Genomic DNA, 18,250 nt, shown 5'->3' with positions numbered 1-18,250 from the left:
ACTATAAGTTAATGGTGATTAACAAAAATAGTTTCTGCTGACCTGGCTGGGGTGGCTCAGTTGGTTGGAGTGTCATCCCATGCACTGAAAAACTGTGGGTTCAATTCCTGGGCAGAGCGCATACCTAGGTTGTGGGTTTGATCCCTGATCGGGACATGTATGCAAGGCAGCCCATTGATGTTCTCTCACATCAGTATTTCTCTCTCCCTAATTCTCTCCCTTCCGCCCTCTCCCTCTCTCTGAAATCAATGAGCATATCTCCTGATGAGGATTAAAAAAAAAAGTTTCTGTTGAACAGACAAAAAATAAGTTGTAGTAGGGAGGTTTATACCCTCTGACACGCATTAAAAAAAAAACAAAACCTAACAAAATTCATTTTAGTATATTTTGTAATTAGTTTGTGAATATAAAATTAAAGCACTTATATTTAAAATTAGTTATCAGAATTAATGACTACAAGGACTAAATATTGAATCAGATTCTCAGGATTTTAGTGGTTGTGTTTTTTTTTTTCTCTTCTGTTCAGTTTTGTAGTTTCTACCCTCCGAAAATAAAACTCAAAATCATATAGCTTCTTGTGTTTGAATAAGTGATTCATTCCTGTGTGACCTTATACTTTCTGACCTGTTGCATATTGTTGTGTAATAATCCACCCGAACTCCCTGCTTCCAACAATGTGTTATTCCTCACGACTGTGTCAGTTGACGGTGCCCGTTTGGAGGTCTGCTTCTGTCTTGCCTGAGTCATGGATGCAGCTGCTGGCTGTGGCTGGGAAGTCTGAGATGGCTCTACCCACTGTCTGGGGACTGGTGGCTGAGGCGCTCTCTCCACGCGCTGTCTGACCATTCGGTATTTTAACTGGATTTCTGTACTTGGCAGTGGGTGTTCTAAAGGGGAAAGGTAGAAGTTGCAGGGCCTCTTGAGGCCTAGGCTCTGAAGTCACATTGAAGTCGCATGATGTCACATCTTTTGCATTCTATTGGTTAAAACAAGTTACAAGGGCAGTCCAGGTTTAAGGGGTCAGGGGAAAAGTCTCACCTTGATTAAGAGAAGCAGAAAAGTCAATTTCATAAATGACTTTAAAAATGTAAATAAAGCCCTAGCTGGTTTGGCTCAGTGGATAGAGCATCGGCCTGCAGACTGAAGGGTCCCAGGTTTGATGTCATGTATGCAGCTGCTGGCCGTGGCTGGGAAGTCTGAAATGGCTTTACCCACTGTCCGGGGACTGGTGGCTGGGACTCCCTTTCCACGTGCTGTCTGACCATTCAGAATTTTAACTGGATTTCTATACTTGCCAGTGGGTGTTCTAAAGGGGAAAGGTAGAAGTTGCAGGGTCCCAGGTTCGATTCTGGTCAAGGGCACATGCCCAGGTTGCAGGCTCGATCCCCAGTAGGGGGCGTGCAGGAGGCAGCCGATCAATGATTCTCTCTCCTTTCCTCTCTGAAATCAATAAAAATATTAAATAATAAAAAAATGAGACCCTCTTATAAAAAATGTAAATAGACACAAGAGGGGACATTGCTACATTGCTAATTGTAGCAATCTGTCACATAAAAATGACAATAGATTTAATAATATTGGTTGGATGTCCTTTTTGTTCTTACATTTTTGTATGTTCTGAATTTGGTAAGTCTGGTGTATTTCTTTGTGAAAACATTCAGAGTTGGCTTCTATGAACTCTGGACCTTTTCCTCACTAGTACAATTTTGTAGACTAAATTTCCAGGCACTTCACAGTCATTTGGTGTATTGTTTTTCAACATTATCTAAAGAGTTGAGTATTTTAGCAATGGGTCACCTCCTGGAAAGGAGTCTCTTCTTACTCCTGCTTCAACACGTTTCCCTACATTGCCTCAAGTTAAAAGTCACCCAGAATGCTCTCTACGGAGAGATTCTTGGGCCTCAACCCAGACCTACTGAGTCAATTTCCAGGGCAGATGCCCCATGATCCTCATCAGGCAACTTTGGGAACAATTACACAAGAGTCAGTTGAATTCTGCTCACGTTGAGTCACTGTGCTAATGCCCCTTGCCTCGTTCTCCTCTTGGTTAATCTGAAATTGTCTACTGATACACATGGTCACATTTGAAACATCTTTGATAATACAGTATATGGTTCATTACAGGTAGAAGAACTTGCTTTGAATACCAACCTAAATAATTGATTTTGCTGAGGTAAACTGTGAAAAAACATTTCAGTGTGGTTAGTTTCCAAGGGTTGCCTGGAATATTTCTTTTTGCCCTTCATCTAAATATATTTCCTTCTTGTTAGGAGAAGTGGGTTCACATCCTGGGAATATCAGTATTATTTGGAAAAAGTAATACAGTTGTTATAGAAAAAGAATTTTTATTGGTATTTCCAGTGTTACAAATTATACTGATATATGTACAATAATTATTCATGAGTTTAAACATTTCTTTAAAAGAAATACTTAATGACATCTCTTTTCGCTTTAGAGAATGAATGTGTGCCTGCAGAGTCTAAGGGAAATTGTATTTTCTCTTTGACTACCCTAAAGCTGGGGATACGTTCATTTTTAAAAATCAATGCCCAGTAGAATAATTTGGAAACCTACCAAGGGAGAGAGTAGGCTTTTGAACAATTTATATTTTCTTTGAACTTGGGGAGAATGTTCTCAAAACATCCATCCACCCAACTGTTCAGGACCATAATAACTGTCCCTATTATGGCTTCTACTAATTCTACAGCTTTATACACCTGGACTTTGCTCTTTCCCCCCGTATGTTTCTGAAAACTCAGGAAGAGCTAAGCTGTTTTCATATTTCATTAAGAAATGTGTCTTGATGATTTAGAACTCCAAAATTTCAAATGTTGTAATAGCAAACCCCAGATTGGATGTACCTGTATTTTACGATGACTTAGAAAACTTCTTTTACAAGTCAGCAAAAGTTGTAGAATGCTTTGAGTTTATTTTTTAAGATATGCGATAACAAGAGTTCATGAGTTCTGCGCCCCAGCCTGGACGCTGACCATGGAGAAGTAGATGCCCTTCTGTGCTAGCAGCTGCTGATGGGTGCCGTGCTCCCTGACCTTGCCGTTCTGGAACACCACGATCAGGTCTGCGTTCTGGATGGTGGACAGGCGGTGAGCGATCACAATGCAGGTGCGGCCTTCTCTGGCTTTGTCCAGGGCTTCTTGGACAATCTATACACAAATCAGATCAGAAGCCTCACCTTAATTATCTGAATAGGTTTTAGCATTAAAGGAAATTTAAACATGTTACCATCCAAGCAAGAAAATTTCTTTCATTTCTTATCTCTTTGAATATTTGCCTCTATGCCTGTGTATTAATATAATCTGACATCACATACAGTTATGTACATCTTTTTAATTATAATAAAAATGGATTGTCACTATAATCTTCACAAGTAGTTACAATTTCTAACTAGTCACAAAATATTTGACTTAACTAGTTCCCTTTTATTGAGTGTTGTTTTCCATGAGAATTAATATGCTAAAATGATTTATGCAGCCCTTTTCTTTGAATGCTTTACTTTTAGTGTGTTTCTAAAAGTAATACATGATCATTTTAGAAAAATTGGAAAATACTGAAAGGAATAAGAAAATATTCTACCTCAAAATAACCACTGTCTAAATTTCTATTTACTTTTTTCTGTGCTTACGTATTTTTATTTTCATGGCTAATAGCACAAAACCCTTCTGTTTTACAGATTAAATAGATGTGAGGTGGAAGGCCATACTTTTTCACTTTCAGTGTCCAGAGCGGATGTAGCTTCATCCAACAGCAGAATTCGAGGTTGTCTGATGAGGGCTCGGGCAATCGCAATCCTCTGTTTCTGACCTCCTGAGAGCTGAGTCCCCTTATCTCCCACTTTTGTGTCATATTTCTGCAAGTCAGTCAACAAAATTAATTAAGGTCCTAACCCAGCAAAATTACTAATGTTATAATGAATAAACTTTTACTTACATATGACAGTACTACTTATAAGAAAAAAAAATTTGAATCAATAAAAAGTTTCTGTAACAGCTACATAGTTGTCCATTTAATGTTTGTTTTTTTACATTTAACAGAGAGTTTGTTTTCAAAATCCAAATAGAAAACGAGTGACCTTAATTCTCAATGGTATTCTGCAACAAATTCTCGAATTCCTACCATTATCATAATGTCATCTGATGTTACTGGAGTCCTAAAAAGGTTAAATGTTAATGTTTAAGGCTTAAAATTCTTTAAAAGTCGATATAATCAGATGACCAACAAGGAACCCAGTTTGTTTATTCTCTTTTAAACTCATTCACTCACTTAAATATTTCCTGAGTACCTGTTATGCCCAGAACTGTGGGAAGTGTGTAAAAATGAATTCAGCTTTATTCCTACGCTGAAGGAATTAAAATCTAAAGAGAAATGCATATTCAGCATTCAATACAAGTTAAGTAGCAAATGAGTTGTATAGGCAACATGCTATGAAAGATCACAGAGGGAAATAGAAATTGTGGAGATAAGGTGGGAGATGGAGAAAGGGGAGATAAATTATAGATACTTTAGTAGAGAAGTTGAGAGAACATTCTAAGCTAAAAATGCACAGAATGGATAAAAGTACAAATGGAGTTGGTTCAGTTTATAGTGAACTGAATACTACTCAGCAATAAAAAGGGATGAACACATACCTTCAGGGAATTAGGCTAAGAAAAGCTCATCTCAAATGGTTATATACTGTAAGTTTATATAATGTTCTAAAAGTGGAAAGTTACAGAAATGAACAGTCAGTGGTTGCAGAGGTTGGGGGAGTGAGAGTGGGAAGGAGGGGTATGAGCTATAAAGGACAACATGAGGGATCTCTGTGGTGATAGAATGTTCTGTGTCTTGACTGTGATGGTGGATACATGAATCTATAATGCAGTAAAATTGCACAGAACTAAATACACACATATACAAATGTGTACACATAAGACGAAGTGTGAATGAGATCCGGGGATTGTATCAATGTTAATATCATCCTGTTGTTTTGCCATTTTGTCATTGGAGGAAACTAGGTAAAAGGTACATAAGATCCCCCTATTCCTTAACAACTGCATTCGAATCTATACTTATCTCAAAATAAAGTGTTTAATTAAAAAAAGTATCACCAGGGATACTTGGCCTCAGTCTGAATGCAACCCACCAGTTCGCAACCTGCGATATGGTGTGTTAACTTAATATCACCTTATTTGTTCTCACTACATTTGTATGAGGTAGACGTGACATAAGGACACTTGGTATCATGAAGTTCCGTGTCTTGTCCAAGGTCAGAGAGCTAGTAAATAGACACCTTCTGTTACCAGACTGTTGGCGTTTGACTTTGGGAACTGTGTGGGGAGGGAAACAGTGTGCAGTTGATTCTGATTTCATCCTAAGAAGTTACCAGTTAACTTACGTGGGGTAAGGTCTCGATGAAAGGATGTATGTTGGCTGCTTTGGCTGCACTCACAATCTCCTCCTGGGATACGACCCGGCTGTTGTCTCCATAAGCGATGTTCTCGGCAATGCTGTAGTCGAACAGGATGGGCTCCTGGGACACAATCCCGAGCTGGGCTCTGAGCCATTGGAGGTTGAGTTTCTTTGCCTCTTGACCATCCAGCAGCTGAAAACCAAAGCCCACAAATGATAAGAAGGGCTTGAAAAGAAAAAACTAAGCGGATGTGGGTGCATATGGGCATCAGCAGTTTATGAAATACCAGGCCTCATAGCCCCTACACACTTACACTGTTGGAGGCCAACATAGCCAACGATTTTGATGATGATCATGCTGTCCCTTTCTTGGCCTAACTGGCAAAATGACAGCACATTGGGTCCTGTCTTCATATTCCTCTCTTTGTCCCTATCTGCCCTCTTCAGGCAAGGGTACCATCCCCTGCCTTTAGGCAGCCTGGAATTAGGTGTTCTACTCATACCTGCTGTCCCCGGAATGACTCCAACCTCTCAACTTGACTTTGTCCCTCTCCCGCAGGCATACCAGAACAAAAGGCAGATTCTGAAAGCTGGCTACCTCCTGACCTACTTCTACTCCTTCCCCCTGAGATCTACCAGCCCTAACTGTTCTCTCTCTGACAGCACCAAGGACTAAAGTTCAAGGGGAAGTGTGCAAGGTCAAGGGGCAGTGTCCTTGGGAGAATGGTTTGGTTGGTGGCAGGTTGATTATTTTTTGTTTGCTGTAAGCAGGAGGCATGATGCTTCCAGAGCAGCCTTGTGATGTAGTGACTGCAACGCAGCTTCCTGCAAGGTTCGAGTCACCAGAGGAGAAACAGACACAGGAGCTAGATCCCAGGAAATCAACGATGAAAGCCAAACACGAATGGGCTGAAGGTGGGGGTCAAAGCCAGAGAGCCTGGAGTTCAGGGTTGGAGAAGGCAAAGCAGAAGCAGGTGGGGAGGGAACAAGCAGGCAGTAGCCTGTCCTGGCAGCCTACTTAACACTCTGGCAGGAGTTTGTGCTTTCCTTTATGAACCAGGAACTGAGGGTTTACTTAGGGGGATAAGGCTGGCTCAAAAGGCCCATAGCAGATAGAGGTCAACTTGATATTCACTATTTCCTGAACTAAATTCCAGATGTTCTACCTGATTGTTCCAATATCTGTCTGACTTAGGGTTTATAGAATGTGGTCATTCTATCAATAGGATTGTGGGTCTTATGCAGGTTTTTCCATTGTGGGCATACTGGTTTAACCACTTGAGATACTGCCTTCAATCAGGTAACCGATGGAAGAAAGTGCACGCACCACGGTTCCGGCCGTCGGGTCGTAGAAGCGCTCCAGCAGCTGGACCACCGTGCTCTTCCCGCAGCCGCTGCTGCCCACCAGGGCCAGCGTCTGGCCCTTCTTCACCTCCAGGCTCAGCCCCTGCAGCACGGGCACGTCGGGCCGGGTCGGGTAGTTGAACACGACTTCATTAAATGTCACATTTCCTTCAAACTTATCCTAAAAACAAAATTTGTTTTTTAATGTTGCTATTGTAATCGGTCTGATCCTTATTGTAATAAACAGTATTATTTCAAGAAAACTTTACCAAAGACTGTAGTAAAAAGACATAAAAGTCATATTCAGTACAATTGGGGCTAACACTCGTTAATATGGACAGAAAACTGTTCTATAAAATGAAGATGGGAGATGGGTAACAGGTTACATTAAATAGTCGTATCATAGATAGTGGTTATCTACCCTCGATTTCTGGTTCATTTAAGACAAATAATTAGCGTTCTCAAAGGACAATCGGGAGCCTGGAGCCAAGGCAGTGGCTGAAGATTCAAAGGTGTGGGAACGTAGGGCAGTTTCCACCTGCAGGCTCAGTGGGCAGCCCGTCCCAAGCCCTGGCAGCCTCTTTCTCTCACTCACCAGCACAGCGAGTTTCTCAGAACATGAACAGCTGGGAAAGTCCCAGAAAGATAGCCTCTCTCTTTACCTGCACTGCTTCTTGTGCAGTAAAATGTACAGCAGCTTGTGTCATGCAAAAACCCTCCTATCCAAGCTTGAGTTAACTTTGGAAACAGTAAAGTGTACGATTACTCACTGTGAAGACAGTGGCCTTCTTACCAATTGTAATTCAGTCATTACAAGATGTGATTAAAGCCAAATTGCTCATTGCATTTACATACAGAATTATATGCATATACCTTCATGTAGAAATGACTAAGTTTTCATAAAAATTAGCCAGTTCCAGTACATCTGGACTCTTTTCTGTTTTTTGTTTTTTTGTTGTGTTTTTTTTTTTTAACTTTTGATGTGCTAAACTTCAGAATCCTTGAAACTCCCTATGGAATTTTAAAATGCCAGGAAAGTTGGCCAAATCCTAGATCTGTAAATATCACCAAGATGAATAAATGTCAGTGTAATCACTATAGATTTATCCTGGGGTCGCAACCGAGCAGACAGCAGACCTTGGGGAAACCATTGACCAAGCACGCAGAAGGCAGCAGAGAACTCACAGGCCTCAGGCCTTCCTCGCTGTAGCTGTCAATCAAAGGTTGTCTTTCAAACAGCATGAACAAGTGGGCAGCCGACAGCTTGGCTTTGGCATAGTCTGGAGCAAAGGAGCTAGCGTGTCCTAGCGCCACTGCGCCAAACACGATTGCTGAAAACACCCTAGAGACCGGAAGAAGAGGGATTAAAACGTCAGCCTGCATAATTAGCTCCATGATGTTTAAAGTCCACAGACACACTGCCCACCAGCACCAATATTATTTTACTCCCTTAGTCATGCCCCCACCCCACCTCACCCCACATTCCTGTGAAATTCCAGTAACGAAGGAGCAGGAGGGAAATCCACAGGCGAGGCAGGTCACCATGGAGGGTTTCTTTATTCCTTAGGTGCCTCTCCTTTCTTAAGAGTTCCTGTAACTTTCCACAGTTCTTCTCGTTTTGGAAGTGGCTTATAACTGAATCTGTTTTGTAACCTCAAGGAATTTTAATAACTGCGGATACCCGTCTTAGAGCTGAGGGAACTGAAGTAGAGAGCATGTTAAGGGGCTTGGTCAGCGCCAGACAAGAAGTCGTGTTTCCTCTTGAACCTACAGCCCTGACGGCCTGTGTGTGGTTTCTGCTAGACTCCCGCACAAACACCGATGACCACTGGGGTTAAAGAGCTTTGATCAGGAAAAATGAGCCTTTACCAGAAATAGCTTTTCTCTGAGAATTAAAATAATGATTGACACTACCCTGAAACAATCGTCCTAAGCTAAAGGTCTCCTTTCTAATTAAATAGTCTTTAGAGGACAGACATCCTATATAATAAAAGGCTAATATGCAAATCAACCGAATAGCAGAATGACCAATCACTATTATGTGCACTGACCACCAGGGGGCAGATGCTCAACACAGGAGCTGCCTACTGGTGGTCAGTGCACTCCCACAGGGGGAGCGCCGCTCAGCCAGAAGCCGGGCTCATGGCTGGCGAGCACAGCAGCGGGGAGCGGGCCTAAGCTGGCAGTCAGACATCCCCCGAGGGCTCCCAGACTACGAGAGGGTGCAGGCCGGGCTGAGGGACCTCCCTGAGTGCATGAATTTCATGTACCGAGCCTCTAGTGGATTATAACTGTGTTTATGAAGGGCCAAAGATTCCCAGGACCTTCATCTCCACAAAGCCATTTACTTCTGGCACCAGAACTCCCCCAGAGAAAGGGGAGAGGGAGAAAACCTCTATCTAGTAATAATGGAAACTTAAAACCTTTTTGCTTCTACCACGCTTCTACATCTAGGATATTAAAATGTGTTTTAATTACATGGGGACAGGAATGGTGGGTATAGTAAGGCTCTCAAATACTTGGTAAGTTTGGTTACCAAAAATTTAATTGTCAAATAGTGATGAACCCACGTGTAGTTGCCTAGCTTTCCTATACCAATCTAGCTTTAGCATGGAAGATTAAAAAACTGGCTTCCAATTATCCAGAATTTAACATTTTGATGGTAAAAATGAAACAAAAAAGACCAATTTTCTCAGTGATATTTTTCTAGAGAGTAGAAATACTCCAAGTTGTCAGTCCCCGAGCTGAGCTGCATATTTCCATTGGATCTTCCAAAACCACTTTCTACTCTCTACCCATCTCTATGTTGTACCTTCCCCGTCTGTCAGAGGCTGACCCTTCGTGGACTGCACCAACAGCTTTTCTCGTCCTCTGGCGTCTGATGGGGTTTGGCAATGAAGGGGACTAGCTGGGGGTGGGAGGGCTGGAGGAGAGGGAGGCCAGGGTATTCGGTTTCTTTCTTGTTGGCTTGTTGTGTTGTTGGTATCCCTCCACCAAAGAGGACAGAAGGCACTTTTTTTTTTTCATAGTTATTTCAATTTCGGATGAAAAGAACAGCTTTTAAACACTTCACCTTCCTTGTTTTGACTTTTTTTTTTTTAATGGTTCCTCACTAGTGCTTTAAAATTCATCCCATCAGAGCAGAAATATGCCAAGTGATCTTAAAGAAAGAATGGCTTCCCTTTGGCACGACTAGACTGTAACTTAATTGAATGTATTTAGCATATTTTGAAAAGAGGAATGTATCAATCAGAAAGACCACTGGTCCACTGGTTAGTCTTGGAAACCAAGCAAACAGGAGAGAGACTAAGGCCAATGTTGGCAAGGTCATCCCAAGTCTGGTTAGGGGACAGCCTTTGCCAGACGTCAGGCACGCAGTCCCTTCTCCTCGACCAGGCCACCTGTGGTTGCCCATAAAGAGCAAGCTTTTAACACTCTGTTTTCAGTCTATGGTCACCAGCGACTTTCTAATTATGATTTCTATCTGCCTACATTATACAATAAGAAAATTTGCTATCCTCCTGTCTGGAGTTCTAGCCAGTCCTAAAATTCTTGTTTATGATGAGCTTGGCTAGTTTTTGACACTCCAGTGATTAAACTGTCCTTTTAGTATTGATTAGATCAGATTTCTGTAGTTGATTCAACTCTCTAAACTTATCTTAGAACAAGAGAGGAGTTTTTTCTACTCTAAAATTTTGCATAGGCGTATTGAAATCTTACGATAGAATAGTCTTAATATTTAAAAAATTGCCCTAACCAGTTTGGCTCAGTGGATAGAGCGTCGGCCTGCGGACTCAAGGGTCCCAGGTTTGATTCCGGTCAAGGGCATGTACCTTGGTTGTGGGCACATACCCAGTAGGGAGTGTGCAGGAGGCAGCTGATCGATGTTTCTCTCTCGTCGATGTTTCTAACTCTCTATCCCTCTCCCTTTCTCTCTGTAAAAAATTAATAAAACATATTTAAAAATTACTTACAGAATAACATCTCTGAAGAGCATATGTCCATTCACGATGAGATAGGCACCAAATCGAAAACAACCGGCATAGGAAAAATACATAAATGCTTGTGAAATACTGAAAGTAATTCCATAGATGTGTGCCTTCCGTACAGAATTTCTGAAAAGCAAATTAGAGCATTCATAACCATCTCTTCAACCACTCTTAGCACTGTGCAGTGGAAAGAGCACAGCTTCTAAGTCTAGTGGACCTGGGTTTAACTTCTGCCCCCAGTTACATTAGTTTAAGTAAGTGACTTAACCTTTCTATGTAGCAGTTTTCTGATTTGTACAATGAGGATAACCAATATGATGCAGAATTGTTTTGAGAACTAAATAAACAATATAAATCTTTAGCACAGAACCTAGCTTTAAGCGGTTGCTCAAATGATAGTTGCTGACCCAGAAGTCAACCCCTATGATGTAAACATGATTATTGTGTTAAAAATATTGAGGATGTCAAAGTTAGCACTAAACTTTGAGTTGTCTGAATGTGATTTCTTTAATATCATTATCTTCTCTTCTATGACTAGTTATCATCTCTTATATCAAACTCATCTTTCTGATTCAAAAAAGTAATGTCACTGAGGTTTATACAGAAATACATCTTTCCTCAGCTAGATCCCATCAGCCCCAATAAGTTTTTAGTACTATTTCTAATTAGATCCCATCCTAGGTATAGCTAATTATTAGTCTAAATCCTCTAAAAGAACAACAATTTATGTTTAGATTAGAACGATTAGGAGGAAGGCATTTGCCAAGAGAGAAAAGTCAAAGTATTACTGATTTGGATGACTTTTAAGTTATGTGCTGTGATCATGGCCTTACAATACTAATATTACTGAAAGATTTACAATGATATTGAACCTTTAAATCACAATCAAATTAGAAATTAGCTCCAGCATTCTATTATTCCTTAATTCTCTTGCAGTTTCAAATAAACCACAAGGTCATAAATAATGCCACAGGTATATGTCAAATACCAAGTGGACAGAAAAATGTAGCTGCATGAAGTATACATAAAAAGGAGATAGAATTGAGAATTTCAGATATCCGTTTTCAAATCTGTAAGTGTTCAAACTATTCTAGTCTACAGAGTTGTAATCTAAGTTGTATTCAATTTTGTTAGTGTTAAAATATATTCACAACACCTGACTTAGAAAACCCAATGGGGCTGATGTTGATATCTGAGGGACCCAAAGTATGGTGACAGAAGGTAACCAGACTTATGACGATCATTTCATTATATATGTAAGTATTAAGCCACTATCTTTTACAACTGAAATTCATATAACACTGTAAGTCAATTATGCTTTAATAAAAAAATAAAATAAAACTTATGAATTGTTTATTTCTGGAATTTTCCATGTGATATTTCAACCGGGGTTGACTAAGTTACTGAAACTATGGAAGGTGAAACCGTGGATAAGCCTCTTCTTTGGCTCAGTCTATACAATCCAAAGAAAATAAAGGTTTAAGCAGTTCCCCCAAAACAATGTTTATCCTGCCTCAGCCAGATAGGTTGTTTCTGTTGCCTGCACTGATGAACAAAAACTTGCACAGTCTTCTGGACTGTCCGATTCTTGGAGACCCAATCTATTGTTTTTAAAAGAGAGAGGAAAATCTGATCCTATGGCCCAGTCGCGTTAAAAAGCTACTTATTTTCAGTAAGATAATTAGCAAAAAAATAAAAATGTCATCCTTACAGTTGCATTAGTGCTTGGAGCAGCAGAGGTTTATTATCTTTGGGGGACAATAACTCAGCCTTAGGCCGGCACTCGGTTCTTAGTAACGATCATATGTTCATTACCTGTAAGGTCCGTACAATTTTTCCACATACATTGATTCAAATTTTTTTTCCTGGGTCAAGGACACAACTGTCCTAATATTTTCTATCGCCTCTGTTGCAATCTGTAATGTAGAACAGATCTTGATTAGACATGGGGCTTTTCCTTCTGAAACCATGAAAAATATAAACCTTGGGGCACTCTGAAAAGAATCCTGAAGGGTTTGAAGTTCCTTCATTTTGAATGCAAAGACATAACAATGTGTTCTTTAAGACGAGCTGTACGACACAACGGACAATCTGAAAAGCACTTGTGGTTGTGCCAAGTCCATTGGACAAGTTTTTGTATTCCGGGGAGACCGACAAGTATAGGGCAAGAATGGGAGCCTGAGCACTAGAGCCTGAATCTATTCCCAGCCCTGCCACCAGGCAGGTACTTGACTGGCTTCAGTCACAGCCCTTCCTGGCTTGCTTTCATCACAGGGTGGGGTCCTAGAGAGTTAGGCTAAGTGATTTCTAAGGGCCCACGAGAAGTGTCAATCATTCCTCCATGAGCACATCCTTACGTAGAGGAACTGTGCACCGATAGTTGGAAAGAAGATCCAAATTGTAAATAACATGACTCTGCCACAAATCCCTGGTTAAACCCGGGACAGACCCCTGACTGATGCCGGCCCATCAGATTATTTCCTGGACCTGGAGGCAACTGCTTGAACTGAGAAGTCCTTGGATTGGGAGGCTAAGGTCACCAGGGTATGTGTGGGAAGCTGGTCTGACTATGCAGCAATGGAGGAACGGAACAAACGTACAGAGGGCCTCAAAGACAACAGAGCCTGGGGCTCTAAAGGAGGAGCCATGACTTTCCAGTAACATAAGCCATGGGCGTTCCCTGCACTTCTGTGTGTCCTTACATCACACCCCTTTTACCCAAACCAGCCAGCACAGTTCTCAGATGACAGCCAAACCTCCCCTTGACTGATGTTCACTGTCTGTGACAGCTTATCAGCCTAAATCATAGATCTGCAGCTGTCGTCTAAACCATTAGCACAAGGGACTTCAGGTCTTAATTTTAGGTTGTTTTATCAGCTTTATGACTTCTACCTTAGCTCTCAGCTTCTGTAACCAGAAAAAAGCAAGATATTTGATACTTCAGGCTGAATAGCCTTATACCTCTATTATAAATGAAAAAACCTAGCAGTAATAACAGCTGGAGTAGAGAACACTTATTGAGCTTTTACTATGTGCCAGGTATTACCTCATTTAACTGACATGATCTCATTTAGTCTCACAATAACCCTGTGAGGTAAATATTATTCCTGCTTTCACAGGCGAGGAGCTGATGCACAGAGAAGTTACGTGGCTTGCTTAAAGCTCTAGAGTTAGGGAGCAGGCAAGCAAAGACAGTCTACCGAAGGCCAAGTCCAGGTTCTTAACGCATTATGCCATTCTGCTCTCCATGCTTTGTCATTTACACAAGGAGGAACTGGTTGTTAATGACTAGGTACACTCTTGATTTTCTGGTCGTGGATTAACTGCTTGGAGGGTTAATTCTGATTCAGCAGGACCTTTAACTCAGTAATTAGGCAGGACCCAAGTCAAGAGGGAGGGTTACTATTCATCCTTCTCCACCCTCTTCCCAGCCCAGCAACCAACACCCTCACTACCAAGCCCTTTTTCAAAAATGAAAACGGGAAGATATCCCGAATCCCAATGTACTTTACCCATGAATAATCTCCACCAGATAAATGAGAACATTTCATTTTGAGAAAAAAAAAATACAGTGATGTGGGTAGTTTTCAGAGACTTCTTTCTAACCCTCATTCTGTGTTAATCAAGAGTTGACTAAGTAAACAAACTTGAACTGTGATTAAATTGCTGGTAATGAACATTTAAAATTTCCAATCTCATATTTTCTTAAAAATCACCTCGTTAGGTTAAAGTAGCTGCTAAAAATAGTTTCAGAGTGGTCAGTCTGAGTTCCTCATTCTCTGATCCCTAGAATGGCAAAGTATGTATTAGCTGAAAGGAACATGGGACATTACCTGGTACAATTCCTCATTTCATAAAAGTGGAAAGTGAGGACCAGACCTCCTCTAGTATCACACACTGTGAGGAGCAAAGCCAAGACGACTAACCCAAGGTGCCGTGTTGGTTTGCCATACTGCTCAATTCTCACTGCCTTCCTCCCGCCCCAATTCTGGCAACTTTCCGTGTTCTGTAGCCATTTATAATAGAGTTCAGACTCTAGTGTCTTCACTAGGTTCAAGATGTTTTCTTTCATGTCACTAGTCAAAGAAAAATGTATCTTCATTCCATCTACTGACAATTCTCCCTTCTGAAATGGGAAAGGACACGGAGTACAAAGGAGAAAGGAAACGACACCACGTACAGGATGTTTTCTCAGCAGTGAGCTGTGACAAACAGAAGTCAAGGACATGATGCCCGGAAGTCCCACCGCCAGGAGCCCAGCGGCTCTTCAAGCACGTAGGGCACCAGGGCTTCCCGAGTTTGGGCACCATGCACCGGGCTAGTTAGTGCTCTGACTCGGGCGAGGCTGCAGGACCCACACGAGAAGGAAGCGTCTGATGGGAACCTGGCGGTGAGACGGACGCTGCTTTGAACTCAGCTGATGCCGTTAAGAGAGAAGGGACAAGGCTCTCATTGGCTATCACTGGCTTAGTGGCCACAGGCTTGTTGGGATTCTACTCTCACCCCTTGCAGGCCCTCGCTCTGGAGCAGGTCACTCGCCGCCTTCTGAATGCTTTCTTCCCTGTGAGTGGGAACACTGTCAGTCCCACCCACTTAGCTGCAGCAAAGGCCGGTTGCAGTCATGTTTGTGAATGGGCTTTGTAAAGTCTCATGCTGTAGAAACTATCACACTACATATTCACGAATTGCTTCACCTCGTAATGTTTCAATAAAGGATAATATTTACAGAAGTAAGAGTAAAAAAATACCCTGGCTGTAACCTACATTTAAATTTTTAAATGCATGTACATGTAAATAAAATATTTATGTGTAGGCTTAGACACATTTAAACACGTATAAAAGGGCTGTGTAATAAAGAGCTTCAAAATTAGGCCCGGATTTGAATCCCAGCCATGCCTTTCACTTGATTCTCAGGTTCCATGTCTGTAAAATTGGGGTAACACGAGCGCCTGCCTCGTAGGGTTGTTGTAATGAGTTGGTGCACATAAATACATACTTAGAACAATAATTGGCACATAGTAAAGACCAAGTGTTTGCCCAATTGCCATTATAGTTAGAACCACAAATCGAAGCATTACTGCCCTCTGGTGGCGGTCCACCTCAATTACAGAAATCACAGCCAAGAAGAAAAAGAACTTTTAAGAACCAGCAAGTTCCCTACCTTGAACAATTCACTTACATTCTCTGTTTTAAGGACTCCTCATCTGTAAAATAGGGGTGATATTTGTCCTAACAATGGCATCAGGGTATGAAGTAAAAGGTAAAATCAGCTTTGGAAATTCAGAAATTCTTTATAATGACCCCACGTAAAGTGTTTTCTACAGGCTAAACGCTTTCCATTATTCCATGTTCAAGTTCTAGGCATTCTTAATATAGTCAACTATTTCATGCACAGTGCTGGCAATGATTAGCTGTAGTGAGCACAAACGTTTAATCATTAAAACATTAATTCTTAAAACACTCGTGTTGCAATAAATAATTCAAATAAAACATGCCAAAAAAAACAATGCTCATACTAACACATAAAACACATGTCCAAACACAATGCTCATGCTAACGGAAGCCTCATGTGACCCACCTTTCCAGCAGCTTCCAGCTCCTTTTTATCTCTTTTGGCATTCCCAGCCAACATTTTCATTTCAACAATTCCTGACACAGCGATAATGGGAACAACCGATAACAGCAGAAGAGTTAACTGCCAACCGTAGATAAACGATATGATGATGCCAGTCCCGAGGTTGGCTGTGTTCTGTGCCATTAAAGCCAACCTGGTCCCCGTGGCCTGGAAGAGCGCGAGAGAGAGGCGGTTTAGGCTTCCTGGGTGGCAGGGTTTTGCGTCTGTGCTGACATTTGCTCCCTTTCACGACAACAAATCCGAGACCCCTGTGCTTAACGCACGAGGCTCTGCAGGTTTTTTCACCTCTCACTCCTCTCCTGCCCACGTGAGCTCAGCGTTGCCGCACCGAGGAATCAGCGGCTCTGCTTGGGGACAGGCTGTGGGCACCCACACTTTTTTGTGAAGGCAACGTGCACAGAGGAAACTCCCCCCGGTGTTCTCTGGTCATGTTAAAGACTGTTTGCTTTAAACGTGCAAGAGGGAAACGTAATACTTCAAGAGACCACCTGTTATAAGTGTGCACGCCCTCAGCCCATCCCCTGTGGGCACACACGGGCGTGAATGACTGTTGGTACCTCTCAGAAAGCAGGGCTGATGCTGCCGCGGACTCTCCCCCCTCCCCTGAGCCGTGTAGACACACTGGGCTTCCCAGCGACAGACCTCAGCTCCCGGGGTGGGGACCCAACCAGGGAGAGCGTGGCATTTCCCAGAGATGCAGTTACTGGTTCAGGGCCTGGCAGATGACCCAGATGAGCTCCAACAGACTTAAGGGAAGGGTGCTCATCTGGCGGTTGAGGCACAGGGGCGCGCTTTCGCTGGGTGGGAAACAAGGAAGCGGTAGCTCTGGTGGCTCCTGGCAGCCATCCCAGGGCCTGGAGGGTCGGAGGCGGAGGGGGAAGCCAATGCCCCGGACTGAGAGCCACTCAGAGCCACACAGGCAGAGGGCATCTGGGTCCTTCGTGACATTTTGAGCCAGTGGACCCATCGACCCTGAAGTCCAACCTTCGTCTCCATTGTTTAGGCCTGTTTGAGCTTTGTCATTTCCAGCTGAAAGCAACTTAACCGGCGCAGCTATGCCCTATGTCTATTCAAAGCCACGTTAAAGGGAAACAGGCGCAGAGTGCAGTCCACATACCCCTTGGACTTGGGAGGCGTCCGTTGCGAGTCTCGTAGAAAGTGCGCCAGTGCTGTTTTTGTGATCATCAAACCAGCTCATGTCCTACGACACAAAATACACCTTTCAATCAGTTCAAGATGAAAGCAAGAGAAGGAAATCAGACGCCACCATGCGAACCTTCAATGCTGAGGCAAGATCCACACTGACTTGGGAACTGGAGTTCCGGGGACCCTCACAGGCAGCCTAGAGCCCGGTCCCTGCCCTGGGCATACGCCCTCAGAGTCCACCAGGGTCCGAGCCCAAGGCGGCTCTGCTGGGCCAGGGACGGCACCGCCGATGGGGCAGGTGTGTGTGTGGACTCATCAGAGGGCAGCTTCCTGCCAGTGTCCCCTGAGGTGCAGGTGCTGTGGGCGTCCCATCACCCAATGCTGACCACTAGCCCCACGGACACTTCCTCCTGGCCTGGCATGGTGGTGTCCCTCATAAAGGCGGGGAGGCTCTGGGCTGGACATGGCTTCCTGTAAATCCTAGGCATGAGAACATCAGCCCTGGTTTCTCGCCACGTTTGTCTCCGTAAACACAAAAGAGTGTCTCTTAGGGATGACTTTAAGTATAAGCTACTCATCCGCAGCATCTTTTAGTTTCGTATAAAATTATTTCCCTACATAGCACGGTTTAAAAGATACTGAAAAAAGGGTTGTAAACTCAGATTTGCTAAAATACGATTCAGGCGGTGTGCCCTTTTATGAACAAGAAGGTAATCACTTCCTGTCAATC

At 42.6% G+C, this 18,250-nt stretch overlaps 1 protein-coding gene across 1 annotated transcript in view; it reads right to left on the bottom strand.

Annotated features, from left to right (window-relative positions):
* Positions 1–2,331: 2,331 nt before the first annotated feature.
* The window catches only part of ABCB4 (ATP binding cassette subfamily B member 4), a 64,057-nt gene continuing 48,138 nt past the window's right edge, over positions 2,332–18,250 (bottom strand). The window contains exons 20-28 of the mRNA XM_054726326.1: positions 17,492–17,575; positions 16,318–16,521; positions 12,555–12,655; positions 10,725–10,865; positions 7,936–8,092; positions 6,734–6,931; positions 5,393–5,599; positions 3,722–3,868; positions 2,332–3,164 (exon numbers count right to left, since the gene is read on the bottom strand). Coding sequence (XP_054582301.1) covers positions 2,958–3,164; positions 3,722–3,868; positions 5,393–5,599; positions 6,734–6,931; positions 7,936–8,092; positions 10,725–10,865; positions 12,555–12,655; positions 16,318–16,521; positions 17,492–17,575 — 1,446 coding nt within the window. The 3' untranslated portion in view covers positions 2,332–2,957. The remainder of the gene's footprint in view (positions 3,165–3,721; positions 3,869–5,392; positions 5,600–6,733; positions 6,932–7,935; positions 8,093–10,724; positions 10,866–12,554; positions 12,656–16,317; positions 16,522–17,491; positions 17,576–18,250) is intronic.

This window comes from Eptesicus fuscus, chromosome 14 (assembly GCF_027574615.1).
Source record: "Eptesicus fuscus isolate TK198812 chromosome 14, DD_ASM_mEF_20220401, whole genome shotgun sequence".
Classification (NCBI taxonomy): domain Eukaryota; kingdom Metazoa; phylum Chordata; class Mammalia; order Chiroptera; family Vespertilionidae; genus Eptesicus; species Eptesicus fuscus.
This window is presented reverse-complemented; position numbering and strand designations above follow the sequence as displayed.